This window comes from Chelon labrosus (assembly GCF_963514085.1).
Source record: "Chelon labrosus genome assembly, chromosome: 21".
In the NCBI taxonomy this organism is placed as follows: Eukaryota; Metazoa; Chordata; class Actinopteri; order Mugiliformes; family Mugilidae; genus Chelon; species Chelon labrosus.
This window is the reverse complement of record NC_140354.1, coordinates 7,266,168-7,283,495: the sequence shown is the minus strand read 5'-3', so window position 1 is coordinate 7,283,495 and position 17,328 is coordinate 7,266,168. Positions and strand designations below refer to the sequence as shown.

Genomic DNA, 17,328 nt, shown 5'->3' with positions numbered 1-17,328 from the left:
AGGCTTTGCATACAAATGATGATCTGATTCCTCAGTCATCTGGCCAGTCAGTCAATGCCACAGCATGCCGCTGCTGGATAACCCCTTTATCTGAGCAGGGCGGCATCCTTCCTCCTGCTGATTTTTTTTTTTCTTTTTTTGGATTTCTCTTAAAAATATGACAGAATAATTCATTGCTTTTAACCAAGTTCCCCGTCTTTCTCTCCACTCGTCTGCTCTTGTGATAGAGGTGATGCGAAAGTGGGGCGCATGCCAATTTGGCGTTTCTTAATTAGTCATTATGAACAGTATGGTTCTGAAGCCAGAGCAATATAATCAGGTATGCAAATGCATGGCCTATATTGAAAACATAATTATGCAGAGAGAAGAGGAGACAGCAGCAGCTTTATGACACTTTGCTATGAAATGATGCAACGATGCCACCTACTGAGAATGAGCTGCATGTACTCACTTGATAGTCAGACGTTCCCTTTTTTATTAAGCAGAGTATTAGAATTTTGCCTGCAGGTGCTGAATGCAACATCTTCACAAGCTTTCTCCCCTGAAACAATGCAGCTGTATGATAATGAAGCTGCGGTCTCATTACAGCAGCGCAATTCAAATTCACCAGAAAACCCAGATTTTGCTACGGAGTCAAGTAACAACCAGCTCACTGGGGACTCGGCGTTAGAATTTTTGTTGAACTGTGAGAGCGTTTTGGGTAAAATTGGATTCAGCGTCGATAAACAGTCGCTATTATGTGGAGCCTTGAGATGATCTGGAAAGTACAGATTTTAAATATAAAATTCACACTTCATTAGGTGAAAGCAGAACCAGCCCTGCTGTCAGCCCTTATTATTCACACTGGCCAGTGCGGAGGCGCAACATTCAAAATCACCACCAATTCATTTGCTGCAGTTTGTAGGTACAAGTAATACTGATGAGTTTACACAAGTATTGACTTAAATGTCCTAGAAGGCAGAAAAAGTATTGACTGGGTTGCTATAGGCGACAGGAACTCTTAAAGGGGATGTTTATAGTATTTCTAAATTCATACTTTAAATTCACAAAGGACCTGCACGCCACATTCGACCATTTCCAAACATGACATTGCCACATCTAACTTTGAAATGTGTTTCCATTTATTTAGTCTTGAAAAACAAAGAAAATATCTTATATGCAAAAGAAAAAAAATGGTATATACACAATGCTTTTAACCAGAAAGGCACCAAAGACACATGTGCTGTAACCTGAAAGGTAAATGCTTTTCGCTGGCTCCATAGCAACGTACAAAAACAGGACATGCATCAACTTGAGAATGTGTGGAGTAACTCTGAAGATGACATTAGAAACAGAATTAGATTATTTCTCTGATTTTCTCTCTCATAATGTGATCTTTATTTGAAAAGTTAAAAAAAAAAAAAGCTAATAAGACAATAGTGGTGTTGTGATAGCTAAAATATATATATATATTACTTATTACATAAATACAATAGTCTCAATGGAGCACACTTTAGATGTGCATTACTTGCTCCCTTTTGTGGCTACAGTCTGTCCACTATGTGTGCAAGGAGGAAAGAACATTGTGAGAACATCCTTAATGCAAAATGCAACTTCTGTCAAGCATGACATTTTTATTTATACACATTTGTAATAAATTATTTTTAGTACAATTTTCAGGTTGCGACCGTTAGGAAGAGCAACGCCTACTGTGTAACCTTGCTACCGTTAAAGGTCGGATATTTACTATAATGTTGATATGGCTGTGATTGTCTACACGTTGAAGTGTTGCATGTGACTTACCACGACGGGAGAGCTGTCCACGCATTCGGTCAGGTAAAAACCAACAGCATTTCCACAAAAAAAAAAAAAAAAACTCATTCGTCCCCTGGGGACAGCTCAAGTGATTTTAAAAAGGTAGAGAGTGGCACACTTAATGGAAATGTGAACCGAAACAGGTCAGATATCTTGAGTTTTCAAGGGTGGGGCGGGCTGCCATGGGACAAAGCAGGTCAGTTTTTGACTGGAAAGGTAAACAGGTGAGGTAAGTTCTCATCCTAAGTATTACTGGTGTTAAAACTCAGTGTAAATATAACAGCAGCACTCATCTTCCTCCTCTTCTACCTCTCACATAAAGAAGCTAATACCTCATTAGGCTGTGGAACGAGGCAAATACCTATACCGTAATGGTTCCTAAGAGGTAAGCCAGACGTTATAACCAAAAATAAAAAAAAATGATATGATATCAGAAAGTAAATAATGTAATGTAAGCATACTGTTAGCACCAATCCTCTGTCTATTAGTGCTGTGGTTCTTTGCGATTGGTCCGATGGAAGAACTGCATACAGTTTTGTGAAGTTGTAACCTTTTTTTCCTTGTTCTTCGTGTGTCTATCATTTGTTTAGGTTGATGGTGACATACGATGTAGGTATGTAGCCTTCATCGCCGTTGTTCCTACGGACACGGGTCCAACCGTCCCCTTTGTCCTCTTCTACCACAGCCAGCACCTCCCCTTCCTGCATAGAGATGGTTCCTTCACTGGAACCTGAAAGAGAAAGCAAAATTAGGATTATGTGTCTATAAATGGTAGAACACTCTCATTCTGCCACATTTCCAAATTATCCAACAGCCCTACCAGAGCAATATGGCAGACCAAATCACAATCTGGCACTACTCAGCTCCAACAAAAAACACACCCATTGTTAAGATGCGTCACATGACCACAAGGACAGTGAGGAGGTGGTTACAGGAAGCAGAGAAGACTCTTCGGGGGTGTTTTGAGACCACAGAGTGGATTTTATTTTACGTGCCTCATAGTGTGTGTTGTTTTTGTAGATGTTGGGTTCTTCTGTCATTTAAAGGGGAACTACTGTTTTTTATAACCTGGACCTTATTTCTGGCATAAAATACGATCGTTTACTCACTCATATAACTTTTGTGTAATTTGTAGTCAGTCGGGAGATATTTAGATCTGCATATATCCATATAGTGGGAGTGACTGGGGCACCGAAACACAGCCTCTAAATAACGCGAAACTCGTTCATTTCACCAATATTTTGTTATCGTACGCTAGTGCTATTCCCCGTTGAGTCCGGAGTTACCCTAAGCCCTAGCTAATTATCTCCCGAACGACTGCAAATTACACAAAAGTTATATGGGTGAGTAAACGATCGTATTTTATGCCAGAAATAAGGTCCCCTTTAAGTCATGCTGTCATGCAATATACTTCTCTAACTGTGTGGGTGGAGTCTGAAGATTCTTTAGCTATATAACATAATCAATACAACAATGGTGGTAAAAAAAAAAAAAAAAAAAACACTCCACAAGTGAAGGATGACCACTGAAAAGGCTTAAGTTTAGAGGAGGGCCATCTCGTGTAATCACATGGCCCTAACCTAGAGTCCACTCACTTAAATAATAGAGAGCAGGTCAGTGTATTAGAGACTATTACATACCGGGGAAGTTGTACATGGCTGTGCAATTCCCAATAGGAGCAGTTAGTTCTTCATCCTCAAAGTCATCATCAAACTCTGCGTAAATGGCTTGGGAGGGATCAGGAGTGCTTTCATCTGAGTGAGCTCCATCAGGGCTGGAAAGACGATACATAACGGTCTTACACAGTACAGAGGACAAATTGTTGTTTCATTATCTGTCAGTGGAGTTTCATCTTACCTGTGGACGTCGAGGGCTCCGTTATTGTTGAATGTGTGAGTTTTATAGCGCAACGTGTCCCCGCGACCTCCTGCTTCAGACAGCCAAACCTGCATGAGCGGAGAGCGACAATCAAAGGACAGGAGAATGAACGGAAATCTCATTCTATAGATAATAAATGTACCGATAGATGTATCAAGTCAGGTTTATTTGTCGTCAGAAAATCACTGACAGCGGTAAAAGTATGTGAAATTAGCAGTTCCTGTTTGTATTTTGCTCATGGATGTGCAGATACTGGTTTACACTGATTCTGAAGAGATCAATAGAACAATAGACAGGCAGACACATGAATAGTAAGACTGGCTTGGCTCTCTGTATCCCTCCTGTTCACACTGGCCATTAAATGATATGTCCTTATGCAATGGTCCTGGTCATTCAGTGTAAATGGTCAAAAATGAATGAAATGAACAAAATCAATAGCCTTTCTTTCACACAATACTGTATTCAAAATGTTATCTGAAGGATTCAAGAAATCAAGTTAGGTAAATTAAATAGCCATCTTCACTTCTTCTTTTAGCACATAATCACATATTTTGTTTGTGTCCCTCCACAGCTACAGGAAGGATAAACACAGTCCAGAGAAGCACAAAGAGGGATCTATACTGAAAAAGACTGTAACCTTAGAATAAATTGATGTGATTTGATGAACTGAACCATCTTTAATTAAAGACTGCATACAAAGGCTGCTAGTTTTGTCCTCTGAGGCCACCACAGAGAGTAGCTCAGCTCAGCAAAGAGGACAGAGAGGAAAAACCTCCCAGAATCTAAACCTCCAGGTTTAAGAAGAATCCAGTTACCTCCTAATAATGTGAATAAAAATAAAAATAAAATGACCTAATGACATTATAATAGGTTAGATAGATGACCGTTTAATATGAATGAATAAGAGAGGTCAGAATTACCTCATACTTGCTCATCTCTCCTCTGAGCCGCTCTATATTCTGGGATGTCTGGCTGATTTGGGATGCCAGACTAGCAGGGTCTCCCATTTGAGGATTTTTTTCATAAACATCTTTCATCTTTCCCAGTGCTTCACTGAAAAGAGAAAACCAGAGAGACGGGAACAAGGGAGGAAGAAGGAAAGTGACTTTTAGTGGAAATTGGTTCCCCGCAGAGCTCAGCGGTGGGTAAACAATTCAAACACACACAGAGACACCACGGTGTTATGCACACTGCATGAATATTAAATCCACACTCCCACCAGAGAAACTCTAACAAAGGCGTTTATTAATGCCCACCGGGGTACCCACATGCACACACAAACACACCTCTGGTCGACTTCTTTTTGTAACTCTTTGCAAATTTCCTCTAATTTCTGTTGTAACCTCTTCCTGCGCTGCTCTGGAGGGAGATGGGCGAAGTCCTCTGTCACCGTAGGCTGTAAGAGGTCACAGGAAGGGTGGGTTAACACTGAAATTAGGCTGACGCTTTCACAACGACAGTCAGCAGGGCAATAGAAGCGGTAAACTGAGGCGAAAACTAAGCTTGTGGTTTGAGTTCAGCTCAGGGGTGGATGTGCAACTGACAAAGTTTGTCCTCACATTGGTACATTTTAAAATTACTGTAAAGCTAGTGCTGTGTCAGTGAGCTGAAAACAAAACCACCACCCATGGACTTCAAATACAATACAGCACACACCAATCAATGGTATAAAAATACCCCAATTTTGAAATACAAGATCAAAAATATTGTCTGAATTGGAACAGGTGACACACACACACACACAAGAAAGTGCAGAATTAAGGTTTTGTTGAAATTTGGTTCAGATTGCCTTAAACCAAGCAATGCTCCCTTCCACCACCAGGTGGCCACCTTTTCAATACAAAGAGGACTCAAGAGGACAAGTATTTTGCCACATAACATTATGCTGGATGTTGCATGTTCAGTTCCTCGGGCACATAAACACCAGCAGAAACATGTCAAATTCTCAATAGTTAAGCTGTTGTAAAGGAAAGGTGGCCATTTTTGTGTGTCAAACATCTGAGACCCCCAGCACCACTTTTGTTGTAAGTATTACCATGATCCTCTCTGGAGTAAACTTCTAAAGGGAAAAGAAAGAAACAGCACATGTATAGAAACATCTACTCATAAACCCAAAAGTGCTTCATGCTTTCCACCTCAAAAAGATGTTCCTTTCTTTTGATACACATAAACATTAAGGAACTGTAAAATTGTTACTGTTTGACTATGTCCTGTGTGACTATGCTATTCGAATGAGTAATGCATTGACTCTTGCAGAGGCATGAACACAGGATGATGTGTGCGCCCATATGAGTGGAGCTCTTCTGGTACCACCTCCGCTGGTGACTCACCGATCTCCTGAGTGTCCGGAAGGAAGAGATTCTGGGTTTGACTGTCTTATTGATCTCCTTCAAACAGTACGACAGGGGGTCCCGGCCAAACTTGGGGGAAGGGGGTCCGTTAGCGGGTGAAGGGGCGGGGGGTGTGGAGAAAGGGGTAAGCGTGGAGGAAGAGAGCTGGGGTGGGGCAAGACCAAAGTACCAGCACCCAAGAATGCGGTATGCGGGGATAAGGTGGTGTATGGGGGTAAGGGGGAAGAAGTAATTGAGGAATGGGGAAAGACAAAACAAACAACAAGGTGACATGGGAAAGAAAAAGACACCGTCAACACCTTAAAAGCACACCACGAAGCCAGGAAGACAACGCTGGAGCAAACCCAGCACATGAGCCCAAAGAGCATGGAAGCGCAAACACAAAAATCTCTTTGGCTCTCAAAAAAAACAAACACATTTTGGAAAAGAAAAAACAAAACTACACAGCAAGCAACCAACCACAGTCCACGCTGGAGCCACAGCAGCCCAACACCTGCATCCAAACTCAAGTCAGGTTGAGGGTAGAGTGAGCCCCAGGGAGGAGCTACAGCAGGCCAACTGGACTAAACCACATTTGCATTGCTTTAATATGATTTTGTCTTTCACATTCTGTCAAAGTTTTGCTATCATAAATTCATATCATTAACAAATGCCTTCATTGTGGACAAGGCTAAAACACACGTGGCTTTTACAGCTATAGGTTGCTTACTACTGCTCATGTTTGCTATGCTACAGTGGGCTACTTTGGAACAACAATACATATTTTTTATACAAGACTGTTGTCAGGGTTTGGGAATCTTTGTGTCTTGCTCTCTAGTTTACTTTAAAATGACAAATGTAACAGTGAAAATATCAGCCATATTGTCAAGGAGAAAGTCTGAAGCTAAATGAACCACCTCAATCATTAGGATTCAAGGTGAAATATCCCATTCACAGTTCAACCAGTACTCATTTTGTATCCGACATAGATAAAATATCAATTCATACCCAAGTGCAGTTGTTAAATAGCCCGCTTAATTACCACAGTGGGAACTTGCACATAGATCTTTAGAGCTCGATGAACGCCCTGTGTGACCTATTAGAAAGAGGTTAACGTGTTTGGAGTGAACTACTTAAACTCGCTATGTGGAAAGGCGGGGGTGGGATCTATTAGTTAAATTACACAGGAGGCTGACGGCTTCCAGTCTTCAATACTGACTGTCTAAAACAGCCCTACAACAAGCTCCCTTGAGTGAGTACTGAGAGCTGGAAGTACAACACTGTTATTATGTGAACATCTACTGGGTAGGTGCTACTTTCATGAGAGTTATGGGGATCTAAGTACAGGAAAGCGGTCAAGAATGGGAATGTTTAAGGGCCAGACGTAAACCAAGAGCTCACTCCAGTGAGTATAGGCAGCCTCCTATTCACGCTGCCCGGGCCTAATTGGGAGAGCATGACTGATGACACAGAGCACTGTGCCACACACATACACAGAACAGGAAGAGTGCACAGCCGAGCGCAGCCAGTAAGACATGCAGAGAGGAGAAGAGAGGTGCTGAACAAGCAAACACTGCAGGGAAGAATGAAGGGATCATTTAGTGCTGGGACCGGAGGAAGGGGCCCATTAGCTGGTTAGTGGTCTGCCGCTCACATCACTAGTTTAATTTTGGACCTCAGCAAGAGTGCTCTATTGAGATAAGATAAGAGTCATGGCTTACAATGTAGTGAGACTTGCCCCCAAACGGATACTGAAGAGCAAACACAAAAATGTCAATATTGAAATATTTACGAAGCATAAATGTGTGGTTGGACCTGAACCAGTCGTTCTGACCAAGCAAACCTGGTGTCATTCTAATGTTGATACAAAGATTCGATTGTGGGGCAACACATAATGCCCGGTTCTGGCAGAATAATGGAAGTAGTGTATTTGTGGATGCCTGTAGAGGAAAATTCAATGTTGTTTGGGTCCCGTGCTGATGAAAGCACAAGCACAGCAGAATGCTGACTGCCAGTTGACCTATTGGAAACCACGCTGCAGAGATAGAGAGGGTGAGTGTGGGTGTGTGTGGGGGGGGGGGGCAAGGTTTATTCACTCACAGCCAGGGATAGAGTCATGCAAAGGATCTTTTCTAGATGTTTTGGTGTGTGTGTTTGTGTTCAGCGTTGAATATAATGGAAGAGGTTCATGCATTGTGAGCTTTAGAGATGAGAAGGTTGTGTATGTGTGTGTGCGTTTCATGTGTGTGCAGTCACAACCACAGGTCCACAATGAGCGCTTTCTGTCGATGACTTCCCGGTTCTACTATGAAAGGAGTCACACACTAATCTGCTGATAATATTAAAATCAAATCAGAGGGGTTTTCTAACTCTACAATGCAAATAACACATCTGTTAGTGTGAAGCTACGTTACAAGACAAAATTAGCACAATGTGTTCTGACAAAGTGACACGTCCTACCTTACTCCTCTTGGTGAAAAGCCAAAAGTTTTTGCCCTTGTTCTTCCCCAGAAGGTCCATGGGGCCTTTAGGTGTACCCAGGCTACTGTCAGAGGAGGCTCGATTGATGCCCTGACTGTAGTCCTCAAACTCCACATCTCCAGGACGCTCAAAGCCTGACTTATTCTGTTCTATTACAACCACGGAGTCCTGTGTTGAATGCAGTTATAGATTAGAGCAGTCGAGAGTTATCCCCCAAAAGCCGGGCTGCACATTAAAATCCATTTGTCATTCGCTGGGAGCAACTCACATTCTTCTCATTAACATTAGTGCCCGCTTTAGTAATGCCTTCCAGGCACTTGCCGATGATGGGCATCACATGCTTCTCGGTGTCCGAGAACAAGATGTAGCCCTGCGCCAGCTTCCTTACTCGCCTCTCATCCAGATCCTGCAATTTCTAGCGACAACAAAGCAACAGTTGCTCACACAGTGCCACTATTAGAGACGAGACAAAGCACAGCCCATAATACAGAAAGTATTTCAGTCTCAGGTTCATATTAGGTACAGGATACAGAATGCAGTTTAGATATTTATGACTATAAATTTTGTTTAGCATCTGAATCAGTTATTCCTCTCTAGTTTTAAATGGATATGGGTAAATTGGTTAGTTGATAAAATAAAATTAAAAAAAAGATTTTGGACGTCTAACATCAGTTCAGCTCCTTGATTGGCACGTTGCCATGTAGCAATAGATTATTCACTTACATTGAAAATGAGTGGCATGTCATTAAAATAGAACTGGTTCTGCTCCTTGTTGTATTTTTGGAGCTGGGCAGCGTAGTCGTTCTTACATTCCTCCGCTACGTGTGCTCTCATGTGAGCCTGCTGCTTGGCCTGAAACCACACGAGACGCAAACAGGTTAGAGAGCGTCTGAGCTTCCTGTGGCTCATGCTCAGCTCTGTAAATCTGTATCGTGCATTTCTTCCTCCCCTTCCCTTGTTACTTTTTCAACGTCGGCTTTTGTGGCGTTGATGTCCTGATCGGTCTTCTCCGCGTACTGCGTGGCACGCTCTGCTTCCCTCCATTCCCTCTCAAAGCGCTTTTTACTCTGATGTAAAGGAAGAAAAGAGGTTTTACTACTTTCAGTAAACATTTTTTACGGTTTGAAATTAATAAGGGAGAGGGGAGGTTTGAGACTTGGGATTGACGGTGCTTTAGAATATCTCTGTTCATCTCTTTTTACTATAGACAAATCAAGCCACCTGACTGGCCACACTGAATATGCAAACATTTGCTCATGGGGAGCACTTCCCATCTTTCATTCTGTGCTCAGCTGAAACAAAACAAAAATGTTTATCGATCTTAAAAACTCTCGGACTAAACTTACACTGTCGAGCTGCTTGTATGTGCTCTCCAAATTCTGTTGGGCTTTCTTGGCCTCCATCAGATACTGCAGACATTCATAAAAATAGACAGAGTGAGAGGAGGGTCAGATGACAGAGAGAGAGAGAGACAGGCAGCCATGTGCAGGGGCAGACAGAATAAACAATGACCTCCAACAGCTACACAGCAAAACATGCGTGAAAACAAATACCAGTGTGTCGGTTTCGAGACATAACGTCTTCGGCGAGATCCTGCACACAGCTGCACTGTTCCACAATCCAGCAAGGACAAAGCCGAAGCATTCTTCATAAAGAAATGGCACACCACTGCTCAGACCATGCGTCCCTGAGGACACTCTAAGTAAGGCTTCTTTCCTGCCACAGCAGTGAGATTTCACACGTACACTCCTCCCTAAAAATCTCATCCTTTGCACTCCTCCTTAGCAATGTGTACCACTCATTTTAAATCCCATTTGGCAAGTCGTCAGGATGATGGTGAATATGGAGCCATGAGCACACATTGGAATACCCTAGGTGTTTTTGTCACTTGGGTAAGTGTTACAGGTGAGGGTGCATGAGTGGGTTGTAACTTATTTATTTGGCTGCATCTGTATCCGCAAACATGTACTTTAAGCCTCCCATATCATCTCAGGATGGAGCTCACCGTCTTCCGTTCCTGCTTGAGCTCTTGCAGGTACTTGGTGAGGTCGATGCAAATGTTCATCATCAAGTTCTCAGCGATCAGCTCCCTCTGCCCCGCGTAGTCGTTCATCTCATTCAGGATGTCCAAAAAAGACTGGTAGCTGGACAACCTATCATTTGAGAGGAGGGAAAAGGAAAGGGTGGAGAAATAAGGACACGGCGATGGGACCACTGATAAGATGACAAACGCACGGGCTCAAAGAGAAGTCAGCAGTGGGCCAAGTCGTGATAAGAAGCTCATGACTTCCTTATTCCTGCTTCCTTCTAGAGGCATTTAAATGACATCAACAGCGGCCCTGCACTACTGTGTCGCACACGTCAGCAGCAACAAAGGGATTCTTCGCAGCTTAAAACAGATTGTTTGTAGCTCACGTGCGTCTAAATATAATTCTGTTTGTTTTGTAAGGTTGTGTAACAGACCCGACGATGACTCACCTGCAGTCTGGCTCGTCTTTGCTGCTTCGCTTTATGTTGTATTTCTTCGAAAGGTTCCTGTAGACATTGACAGTGCATCAAGCAACTGGTAGGCAAATATTTACATGCTCTCAATGGGACATGACGTTGGAGGAAAGCTCAAACAAACCAAACTATTCTTATGTAACCACTGGATGTTTTTTCACACAATAGGAATAAAAACAACAGTCCACTATGAACAGATTTAAACGCTTTTCTTCCTTCTTTCACTCTCCCCCTGGCCACATCCTGTCTATCATGTGCCAGTCTGCTCCCACTTCCTCTCCTCTCCCTTTCTCTCTCTTCAGCACAGCTCAGCACTAGAACAGATGTGGGCCTGCAAACTGGAGAACTGGAGAGGAAGCGGTATGGATGAAGAGAGAGGAGAGCGATATAGGGGGAGAGGGAGCACACTCCAGCTGGAGAATTGGGCTAGTGTTTCAGGGACTCTTTAAATTCTGTCCCAGAGCGGTCATATAACCAGCAGACATTGCATAGACAGCCTTTTGACTTGCACCCATGCAAATGCAAACACAATCAAGCACACAGATTCAAGCCGCTTTTACACACAAGCATGTGAGGTAGTTGGCACGGAAGACAACAAGAACGAGGCCTACCTCAGTTGTTTGGCATAGTTTTGCTCTATCTCCGTCCTCTCCTTCACAAATTTCACATACTTCTCCACCAGCTCCAGGCCAGACTGTGTGTGCTTCTCAATGATGTCATATTGGTCCTGGGAGAAGGAGTGTAAGAGACAAATAAGGAAAAGAAAAGCCAGCACTCTGCAGGATTCGGAACATGTGCTACTTTTATGTAATAACTAGGATGTTCCTCTTGAGGTGAGTTGACTCTGAGGTCAAAGACGAATCCTGAATGAAAGGCAATAAACTAAACACATCGAGGTTTGTTCCCGCACACTGGATTCCAATAATGCTCCCCACATGTGCGCGCAATCTTGCCGATGGTCTCCAAACTCCAGCTTTAAATCACGGCGGACCGACGTTGTTCAAGAGAGAGGACAATCAGAGGACACAGGGTCACAACACGGGTCACTACTTATCAGACAAGAGGGAGAAGATTTCATCTCATCCATATGGAGCTGGAGTTGACTCTTTGCGTTAGTAATTTGGAAAGCAACATGACAGCATGACCACTATTAATCGGTCAGTATTAATGTTGACCTCTTTCATTTTAGTTTCATCTGAATTTGCTGATTTGTCATTTTTTGTGTTGTACATGATTAAGGATGTCCTTTCCCTTCCTCTTTGTGCTAATGTGAAAAGGAACTATATGACACCTTCAAGCTCAGACAAGTCAAGTCAAGTCTGAGAGGCAATACTGAAGCCAGTGTTCTCTCACACGCTCCACACAAAGACTAATTCCCCCAAGCTTGCTTTGCTGCTTCAGCATCTAGTTGGGGGCATCGTGAAAAGGGATTCCTGACATGCTGGGCCATGTTCTTCTGCACTCTTCCTTCCCTTCAGGTAAAACAAAAGAGACAACCCCCAAATGAATGAGACTACATTTAATCTAATTACAGAACACAGTTAAAAGTTAAGTCAGGGGCCTGCAATCCATCAGCACAATAACTCCTAACCACTAGGCACTGTTGGGGTTTTTAATTTAGGGTCATTAGTTGTAGAACAGAAGTAATGATAGTAGGCACAGCCAACTTTCCAATTTCCCAAGGTGCTTGTGTTTTCTTCGTAGATGTGGAAAGGGTAGTGAAATAAGCAAAAATAAGATTTTAGCACATTACTGCAAATGTGACCCACTTAACGCGAAAAGGGGATTTATTTATGATTTTAAATTTTAAAAGCAGTAGTCTAGGAATCAAAATACAACTGAAATACACTTCATTTGGCAAGGACTACATGAGGCCTCGAATGTTGTTGTCAGACTCTTTGCAGATTTTATGCAAGACACCTTTTTAAGTCACTGTGGCGAGATGAGATAGGCATGTAACAAAGGCATAGTGAGGGCTAGTGTTTACTGAGTTTTAGGACTGCAAAGTCACAGGTTCGCAGTGACAAGCTGTGTTGCTTGAGAATACCTCTAACCCCCAAATCACTGCAAAATGCCTTTGGCATGCCTGCCCACTCCTGCAAGTGTGCACAATCCTGTGTGAATGAATAGATGAGTTAAATGCAGGGAAAGAGTTTCACCTTGATGGATCAATAAAAGAAATAAAAAAATATATGACGCATTAAAATACTTTCCTGAACAGACTTAACAGCACAACTGGAGAGTCATGCTAGGCAACATGGAAGTGCAACGCCATCAACTTAAAGCCTATTTTCTAAAATTTTAATTACAGATTCTCAGTTGCATGTCTGAGAGGAGTGTATTCATCACATTATGGAACGACTGTCACAGCACAAATGGAAAGTTGTATTCCGCCTTTGGGTTTTGACACAGGCATTTTGCATAGATAGTCTGCTATTTGCATATTCTGTTTCTGGACTACTGATCCGTCTGGAGCACAGCGTATAAAAAAAGGTCAGCTACTTTGGAGATTGAGGAGGAGGTTAGAAATTGCTAAGCAAGATGTTCTGTATATTTCCTTTGTGTAGGGCGGGCAGATGGTTTGTCCCCAGACCTGTATTTTGTCTCTCATTCCAAGGGACTCCGATCCAAGTATTTGCCAAAACTGAGTCCATTCAGGTAGCTACACACGTCTGTATACAGCTGCACAGCAATGCATAACTGTTCACGTTGGATTCAGGAAGCATATGTTGAAGAATTGCACACACGTTACATCTCATGGATTCACTACTTTGTGTGAGTATGATCAAATCAACGTCCTGCTTGTTTTCTCTGGAATTACATTAGAAACAGAGTGAAACCAATAGTGCGTCACCAGACATGTATCCATTCTCACCATTTACGCTGTAAGGAATATTTTGAGGAAGTTGTGTCCCAGTGTCGTGCAAAAAGACTGCGTTTCATCCATTGTGGCGTCTGCGCTAGGTAGGAAACAAAACCGCATCGCTTTCCTATCAATTCTTGGTTCTGTAAAATGACATTTCTGAAACATTTCATAGGATTATAAATGCTCTCATTAGCGTATCTATTCAGCCCGCGATAACATTTTTTGTTTGTGAACTTAAAACTACTGCAGTACACATATACTTAGAGGATACTTAAAGGCTGCAAATTCAGTTATAACCTCTAAAAATTACTTACCAAAACCTCAATTGAGAAACTTACCCAAACAACCACTGAAACACTGTTTATGAGACATGGATTTTCATTTTTAACATATAAGAAATGATAAAGCACACACCTGATAATTCAGTAACAGTATATTTAAAATGTAAAATGTTAAAATGTAAATTGAAAAAAATGTTCTGGGTTTGGTATGTATGATGTTTGCTACCGCATGGTTAGTTGAACTCTAACTAGGAGCTGTTTTATAAAAAAAAAAAGAAGAAGCATTCAGTAAAATTGTCGAGGTCACTTGATTCAAAACAAGAATTCGGAAAAAGACATTACAAGCATCTTAAAATACATCATTCAGGGAAATAATCAGTATCTTGTCAAACACCAGTGGCTGTCAGACTACTGCAATATATCACCATCCAAAGCCACAGTCAAAATTATCTTTATAGGTCCCCATAGACTGGGTATGTACTGAACTGATTTCCATAAATCATAAAATGATTGTGTGTGTGTGTACATATGCACAACTTTCAAATGGTCGTAATTTACTTTGAGGAGTGAATGCCTTGTTTGCGGTTAGACTATGGCAGGCACGCCTGGGGGGTTTACATAAAGTAATGCATATCTTGTGAAACACTTGTGAAAATCAGTAGCGTTTATTTCTCCCTCCCTCATTTGCAGCAAAAGTATCATAGTCCACATTCAAACCTGAGGTCCTAATAGTCACGTCTAACCTCCTCCATAGTGTACTCTACACCTCACCTTCCATTGCTTCCAATTATACCACAGAGGAAGTGGCATCAAGTGGAAGCCGCATAACTTCTACAGGAGTCACCCTGAAAGTCATCGACCTACATGTTTGGATGGATGTTTCAGCCCTGAGTCACCCTGTCTTCGAGAAAAAGACGGTCCAGGCCAAGCCAGACCCGTCTTCAGGAGTGGCCTGGAGCCACTCAATATCACAGCTAACTCCTCGACACTGATCTTGCACCCTGCAAACTGGAGTCTTAAAATAGCTGCGGGATTAACAACAATCAGGAGACAGATGCCATCGAGCTGACTTGGCCCAAGGAACAACCGTGTAGCCAAACATTTACAAAACCAATTACGCGTGAAGGGCTTTGTCTAACCAGACAGGTGAGGCTGTGTAAATAAAATGATTTGTAAGTGTGAAAGAACAAAAGACTGGCTCTGTTGTGGAGAGCTTTCTCTCAGTGAAGCAACTTCACGCAAAGGAACGGGAAAGACTGTCGCTCCAAAACAGAGCCTCTAATTTATACTGGGGTGCGGATGTTTCTCTGAATCAATCAAAGTAGGGCAAAACTAATTAGGCTGTTGCAGCAGCACATAGGATGGAAAAGGGACAGGGGGAGAGGCCTAGGGGGAGACTCTGTAATGAGGTCACAACCTCCCTATCCTCTTCTTTTGCACTGCTCCATTTTACATATCCAGCTTCCCTACGAATGTGCAATGTGACAACAGGGCTTGTTTGGGTTCTGCATGGCACCACTGCTTTTACTGTTGCATCCAGGAAGTGGCTTGAGAGTCCGCTGCTTAGTAGCAGTAGCAACTGGATTTGTCTGGACCCATTAAACGGGCTTTCACAGACAAAGCAGTTCATTTTTCAAATAATATAGGTCAACTTAGCCTGATAAAATCTCATGTCCTAAAAAATGAAACAAAAGAAAAAAAAAAAAAGAAAAGAAACCATGCCACTCAGGTAGAACCACGAGGCTCCTCATCCGTGAAGCTTGTTGCCAAGGCAAATCACAGCATCTGCCAGACTGTAAACAGTGAAGCATCCCACAGTGTACAACCCACCTGATCTAAGTTTGTAAACCTTTTTTATATGCAGAAATAATAGATTTTTTTGCACTTGATAAGCTTAACCTTAAGCTTGATATCGAATTTCCATAGTTATGTCCGAGAATACAGCCATCCGGGTCATATGATATCCAAAAATACTCGGCAACTTGTTCAAGCTGTTTTTCATTTGGTCCTTGCTCGTACAACAAAAAGTAGGTGATTTACGTCTAAAATTAAGGGAAGCCAAATATCCCATGTGCAAAGTCGAATCCAGGATTAACTTTTAAGTGCGCTTCTCTTTCCACAAAAGCAGCATGCTGGCAATGGCCTCCTCCCAACTCTTTGTTTTAAATACTAAACGCTAAAGAAAACGCCAGGAAAGCGTGTCCGTGAATGCACCGTTCTGCAAGCACAAGCGGGTAATTAGGCTACAACGTCCCGCAGCTTCCCCAGACATTTATTCCTCACCAGAGGACGCCTGGCGTTACACAACTCCTCAGCATGCACCGTCTGAGAAACTGCACAAGGCAAATTCAGATGATGGACTTACCCAGAGTTCTGTGCCCCAATCCATGTTCAGCTTGTTGGCCAAGCTGTCTTGACTTTCCCGAATACAAAGAACTTCTCCAAAGTTATCCCAACAGCTCGGATCGGCCCTGGGAAGAGTAATCCCTGCGTGATAAATCCGACGCAACCACTGTTTACTCCGGCTTTGGTTTCCTCAGCAAATACTGTAAGGGAGCATCATAATTCGCTAATTGACTTGAGCTTGCTGTCGTTAGTCTAGTTTGTCCAAATATTTTTCATAGCGAAGGAAACGGGGGACAAACTAGCTTTCGTATCCGCGTCACTCCCAAATCCTAATTCTTAAAGGGCCAGTGCACTGAAATACACGTTACACTGGCCAGGGGGTTGATACAGGCCCACAGCTTGGATTGGTTCAAATTATATTTTTGTTTAAACCGTATTCTTCTCTGTCTGGTCTATTTAAAAAAGATAATAATAAATAAAATTTAAAAAATGCTCCTCCCTGTTGAAGTGTCCTCGAACAAGACATTAAACAATGGTGATTCTGTGTTCATCATCACTCATCACACATTGTCCTCCTCATATGATTCTGAGACACAATGATTGGTCCAGACGCTCACTGTTTCAAGATTACTCATAATTAAGGGAAGCATGAAAAAAGGATGCAACGCCCTTTCCAGTTTCTAAATCAGCAGTCACCTGCTTCTGTTTATTTGTTTTTTTCTGGTTCATTGTCTGCAGCGGTTTCATACATATAGTATTTTAGGCCTGTACATCATGATTATTATTTTTTATTATTTATTTTTTTTTTTACAAATCCAGTATTTCAAGAGGATTAAAGTGCAGACATGGG

At 42.2% G+C, this 17,328-nt stretch overlaps 1 protein-coding gene across 3 annotated transcripts; it reads right to left on the bottom strand.

Annotated features, from left to right (window-relative positions):
• Positions 1–1,099: 1,099 nt before the first annotated feature.
• trip10a (thyroid hormone receptor interactor 10a) lies at positions 1,100–16,898 on the bottom strand. Of its 3 annotated transcripts, none has more exons than XM_084570887.1 (15): positions 16,498–16,898; positions 11,597–11,712; positions 10,962–11,018; positions 10,489–10,636; positions 9,830–9,892; positions 9,446–9,550; positions 9,207–9,335; positions 8,752–8,898; positions 8,463–8,651; positions 6,003–6,167; positions 4,959–5,068; positions 4,593–4,725; positions 3,652–3,740; positions 3,435–3,568; positions 1,100–2,524 (listed from the first exon to the last, which is right to left on the bottom strand). In XM_084570887.1, the coding sequence occupies exons 1-15, from the start codon at positions 16,519–16,521 to the stop codon at positions 2,373–2,375; spliced, it is 1,761 nt and encodes a 586-aa protein (XP_084427013.1). In that variant the 5' UTR covers positions 16,522–16,898; the 3' UTR covers positions 1,100–2,372. The 3 variants fall into 3 exon arrangements, with proteins under 3 accessions (XP_084427013.1, XP_084427014.1, XP_084427015.1); XM_084570888.1 differs by lacking the exon at positions 6,003–6,167 and adding an exon at positions 5,708–5,731; XM_084570889.1 differs by lacking the exon at positions 6,003–6,167.
• Positions 16,899–17,328: the final 430 nt, after the last annotated feature.